This window comes from Macadamia integrifolia, chromosome 2 (genome assembly GCF_013358625.1).
Source record: "Macadamia integrifolia cultivar HAES 741 chromosome 2, SCU_Mint_v3, whole genome shotgun sequence".
Lineage (NCBI taxonomy): Eukaryota > Viridiplantae > Streptophyta > Magnoliopsida > Proteales > Proteaceae > Macadamia > Macadamia integrifolia.
In genome coordinates, this window is record NC_056558.1 from 32,423,160 (window position 1) to 32,428,542 (window position 5,383).

Below are 5,383 nucleotides of genomic sequence, written 5' to 3' on the forward strand. Positions count from 1 at the left end.
TTTTCTGTCTACTTCTTCCTTTCCAATTTGAGTCAATAACGCCACACATAAAAAAGAAAAAAAAAAAAAAAAAAAAAAAAAAAAAAAGAAGAAAGAAAGAGACTAGCAAGGCAAACTTTTTATAAAGTCCAACAGAAATAGGGAGTGTTATTTTAGCTGGAAATATTCACGCAAGAGAGACTCCTTGCTGTCCTATATCATTAAAGCCTCTACTTGCTGCCCATGCATATAATAGAAAAATCCCAGATGAAATAAACTTCTAAATCTTTCTTTCTCTCCTTGTATCCAAAGGCTACTTTTTGGAGTAAGATTGGCAAGATTCTTCAATTGGAACCAACCTCCTTCCTTTTTTTTTTTTTTTTTTTGGATGAATAATAAATGCATTAAAAGAAGGGGGAGGACATAACCCCAAAGGGAAATTACAAACCCAATAAAGGTACCAAAAGCCCATAAAGGACTACAACCAAGGTCCACATGGGCTAAAAGACTCAAAAACATGTCACTAAAATGCCCATTATAACTGAAAGCCCACATGGGCAAAAGATAAAACAAGGAAAGCCATTACAAACAAGGGCAACCAAGTAAATTCCAGTTACGATTCCACAAACCCTAACAAACTATCTCATGTCTTCATCTTCTCAGCCGCCAAGAGAGATCCGCCATCAAGAGGGAAGCCACGGCAGCGGGGCACTGGCCTTGCAGAGGGCCACGGCCAAGCAGGCGCCTAGTGTAGATGACAGCCACGATAGAAGGCGCTGACCTTGTGGAGGGCAACGGCAATGTGGCTGCTAGCTGAGCAATAAATGGCGGCCGGACAGGCTGCTGGACATGCAACTGACAACAAATCAGCATTAGCCAAGCGAGCCAGGCACTTCAGGTGGTGGCTGACCTAGAGGGGCTGGCTGGCGACCAAGCAGCGGCGTTGCAAGACGGCAACTGGGGAGAGAGCACCCAAACGGGACTGGAGGTGTCAAGGCTGCTGGCAAAACAGGAGACCAAACGAGCCTAGACAGGCCTAGTGAGGATGGTGACCTACGAGCGCCAGCTGTTGCTGGAGATCCTTCGCTTTATCCTTCTCTTTCTTTGCTTAGGGTTCAAAGGAGAGCGAGGGTCCTGCATCGCGTTTATGATATATCAGCAGATCATACAAGAAAAATTCCTTTTTAGAGTCAACCCAAGAGTCCTGAATTACTTGGGCAGCAATACAAATAAGATTTTGGGCTCTCGCTGTACACACGTGAGACTTCAAGAAAAATTAGAATATTGTATGTAGAGAAAGACTTCCAAATATAACCACACCATGTTGCTTGAGAGAGAATAAGATTCCTACTTGAACTAAACATCTTTAAATTGTTGACCAAGACCTATTAGTACCTTGTTGGACTTGAACTTTAACCAAAAGAGCTGCTGAGTCATCAAGATAGTGGGCACTAACTCTCCAATTACAGTTCAATAAGAGCCAATGCAACATGCTAGCCAACCCTTTGCTGCACCAAAAACATGACTTGGTTTAACCCAAAAAAAAAAAAAAAAACCCTTAGCTGGCAGCTAATTCATGAACCAGACAAAGAACCAGAATTGAACAAAGTTGGACCATATCAACCAAGAAGAATTACCCATCTTTCTATAAAGTGCTGCTGATCTGTACAACTGATCTGGTTAAAACTTCATCTCAAATGGTCTATTTAGTAAACCAGCATGGATTTGGTTCGAATTGAACCAATGAACTATTAGTGAGTGACTCAACTAGGCCAAACCAATATTGGCACTTGTGTTGACATCAATTCCAACACATAGGAGGACTGCTCAACACTGCCAGGGATAACAATGACAACATATACAGCATTACTCTATTTATCATTCAAAATAGAAAATACAAAATAGTTTGTCAGAATACATAGAAGTCTTTCTGATCACTTGGGTGGATTAAGAACCACCTAGAGAAAACAAGTGGCACAGATAATACAAATTCTCAGCACTCTTAATCTAATAAAAATACAAACTCAAAAGTGCCAACCATTAGCACGCCAAAACCTCCGCGAATTTTCAGCACGACGAGCTTTTTTTATTTTCAAAAAAAGCTTGTAAGCCCTTTCCACTCTGCTTGCATCAATTAGCTTGTTATTCAATTTGCTATAGATGAACTTGCTAGGGCAAAATCCTTTACACAAGGACTCTTCCATGACAAGTGCAGCATTTTCCAGCTGCCCTATATTGCAAAGCCCATTGACGACAAACTCATAAACATCTGAATCAGAAGAATAACCACTTTCTTGCATCTCATCCCAGACTTTCAACACCATTCCACATTTACCAAACCTGGAGAGTCTCATCAGTAACAGTTTATAAGCTTTCAACGATATTATACATCCTACTTTTCTTGCTTTCTTGTAAATAACCATAGCAGCATGTGGAGGACCAAAGTTACACAAAGGTTCAATAAAAGATGTCACCACCCCTGTTTTAGGGATAATTCCTCTCCATAACATCTCATCAAACATTTCAAGTGCATCGGCAACTCTGCGTGACTTGAGAAGAACACTAATCAATTTGGTAAAAGTATCTAAATCTGGAGCACAATTCATCTCCAACATCTTCTCGTAATATTTCACAGATGAATCCAAATCTCGAACAGACAAAAAATTAGAAATCATGGCATTGTAAGCAACAGTATCAGGTGGACAACCTTTCTGCAGCATCTGGTCAAATACCTCAACAGCATCTTCAATACGACTAGCTCTGCCTAGACCCTCAAGAAGGTAACTAAAAGTTAAGCAGTCAGGATCTAACTCATCTTCCATCATTGCTTTCAAAGTCCTTTCTATTTCACTAACCCTGCCTATTTTCGACCAGCCACTGATGATAATACTATATGTTGTACGGTTGAAGGGCATCTTCCGCCTCAATGCAAGAAATAGCGCATATGCAGTACCAACATGAGATCTCTGGCATAGACTGCACAGAAGCACATTAAGAGACTCTGTATCACTTTCAGACCCAAACTTTTCTAACCTCTGAAACATTTGAACTGCTTTTGACACTCTGCGAGCTCTAACATAGCTATCCATTGCAATCGAAAGAGTCTCTGAACTGGGGTGTATACCATGTTTGTTCATATCATTCAAGATTTCTTCCATACATTTGAAGAATTTTCTCCTACCCAATGCCCTGAGAATTATATGGTAAGTCTGAAGGTCATTGGGCACTGAAGGTTGTTTGACTGCCCAATTGAAAAAGTTCATCATTGCCTCTCTACCTAAGTTTCCTCTGTTAACTACTTCCGCAACAATATCTAAAGTTAAATCCACAGAGGTGGCCGTTAGGGAGGATTCAATTGCAGATTTTCCGCTGAGTTTCTGAAGGAAAACCCCTCTCAGTTTCTCTGCGGGCCTTAAATATCCACCCACTTCCCTACATTGAATTTGTTTCTCGGATGAACTTTCAGCAAAGGGACGATATGTTGATGTTTTTGGATGGATAGGCAACAAATTAGAGAGCACATTCAGCACAGATAGTTCGTCCATATTAGACGATACATGATTGATTTGGTCGTACGATGGTTGTTCACGAATCGAAGAGATTTTTGTTAAATCTAGGGTTGAAAACGAAACAAATGATGAAATATATGAATTTGAAGGGAGCTGCGGGTACCTGTTTCTGTTGAAATGCGCAAGTAACCCTACAAATCCTCTTCTTTTAAACGCCATTAGAGAGCTGTGAGGTGCGGACACGGAAGACGTTGTCAGAAGACAGATGAGAAGGAAAAACAGAGAAGTGACAGAAGTCGGAGAGGAGAGAAAGGAGGAAGGGACTTACAAACCATTGTAGAGAAGACCTACTGATACCTGTAGGTTCTGGTTAGTGTTTGTGTTCATAGCAGGAGAGGGCCGAGAGGCAATGCGGGGAGGGGGCTGGGATGGTTGGACTGACTACGGTGAGGTGGAAAATCAGTGGACGATTCAGATTAACTTTATGCCAGATCTATGGTTATAACTGAAAGACCAGAGAAAATGGCTTGGCAGTTCGCCACCCACCCAATAAAATTTAATAAGAGAGAGAGAAGATGACATATTTGGGATCCATATCCTATGTTATTCTTGTGTAATTTTAGGTGCAGAAGACCAAACGTGGTGAAGGACAGATGGACGGTGCAGATTAAGTGAGAGAACATTGTACCATTAAAATCATTTTTAATGAGGAAATCGGCTCTAAGTTCAATACAAACCCAGTTTAGTTCTCTCTTCTTTTGAATATGTGGCAACACCTCCATTGTTAAGGACAACCGAACAAAGCCGAAACTTTGTGCAACTCTGATCTGGAAGATGACGATGCGGCATATATGGCTTCCAACGGCACTGACGGCATGAACCACTAGAGGATGACGATGCACATGACCTCCTTCTGCGGTAAGAACACCGAGATTCTGTTCTTCAGATGGCCAGGTACCCGCATAGGCATGTGCATGCTTGCCTTGATTGTGGTTCGTGCTAGTGGTGCTGGTGAAGTGGCTCTCCCATTCCCATTTTTTCAAATCGAGGACCAATAATTTTGTGGTAGGTTGCTGCAAACGCTCATGCACACCGTCTGTATGGGCCTCGCCCACACAGTCATGCTCTTACTCTCATGTCCTTCAATCTGGGTGTCTTCATCGTGGTGGTCGCCGGTCATGCCCTCGGCTTCTTGCTCTTCGCCAGCAAAGTCTTTAGACCCAACCAGATCCCTCCATATAAGAAACTTGATCTTCCTCCTATGAGCTGCTGATTAGCTATAAATGGGATATTAGATAGATGGTAACCCCCTCTCCCAAAACCCCAAGATAACCAGAAGAAGAATCTTCCCCTATTTCTCTGAAACTGGTTTTTAGGGTTTTAGTAGTTTTTATTGTTTCTGTTGGGCATAGATATGTTTGAATTAAAATTTGAATACTGCAAATGAGTTTATTTAGGACATTAGCCGAGGTTTGCAATAGATTTGTTACTGGATTATATCTATCATTTTGTCCAATTTTTTTTTCTCCTTCTCTGATATGAATCTATTGTTGGGGATCCTTTACCATATTAAACATATGAATAACCCTATAGTATTTAGAATACAAGAATCATAAAAGATATTTAACCATGATTATAGTCCCTAAACCAAGATCAATAAAGTACTCCCTTTATAGATCTCAAAATACATAACCATATAGATTTACCATGTCTATAATAATCAATGGGACATCCATGACATGAACCATAAATGGGAAGACATGAACCATAAATGGGAAAAGATAGATCTTAAAATACATAATCATATAGATTTACCATATCTATAATAATCAATGGGACATCCATGACATGAATCATAAATGGGAAAAGATAGATCTTAAAATACATAACCATAT

The 5,383-nt window shown here is 40.6% G+C and overlaps 1 protein-coding gene across 3 annotated transcripts; it reads right to left on the reverse strand.

The window, feature by feature from the left end:
- Positions 1–327: 327 nt before the first annotated feature.
- On the reverse strand, positions 328–4,402 carry LOC122065878 (putative pentatricopeptide repeat-containing protein At5g43820). 3 transcript variants are annotated; one of them, XR_006136144.1, is made up of 4 exons: positions 3,817–4,402; positions 3,652–3,714; positions 1,375–1,487; positions 328–1,113 (listed from the first exon to the last, which is right to left on the reverse strand). XR_006136144.1 is itself a non-coding variant. In XM_042629704.1 (2 exons), exons 1-2 carry the CDS (start codon positions 3,873–3,875, stop codon positions 2,004–2,006), a joined length of 1,770 nt encoding a protein of 589 aa, XP_042485638.1. In that variant the 5' UTR covers positions 3,876–4,398; the 3' UTR covers positions 1,829–2,003. The 3 variants fall into 3 exon arrangements, 2 of the variants coding, with proteins under 2 accessions (XP_042485638.1, XP_042485645.1); XM_042629704.1 differs by lacking the exons at positions 328–1,113; positions 1,375–1,487 and having other exon boundaries at positions 1,829–3,714; positions 3,817–4,398; XM_042629711.1 differs by lacking the exons at positions 328–1,113; positions 1,375–1,487 and having other exon boundaries at positions 1,829–3,714; positions 3,846–4,397.
- Between the last annotated feature and the right edge of the window lie 981 nt (positions 4,403–5,383).

Excerpts from the sequence above, each read along its gene's own strand:
- LOC122065878 (XM_042629704.1), bottom strand. The coding sequence starts at position 3,875 with ATGAACACAAACACTAACCAGAACCTACAGGTATCAGTAGGTCTTCTC. Across the intron at positions 3,715-3,816 it reads GGTCTTCTCTACAATGGTTT|CTCTCTAATGGCGTTTAAAA; the intron begins GTAAGTCCCTTC and ends CGCACCTCACAG.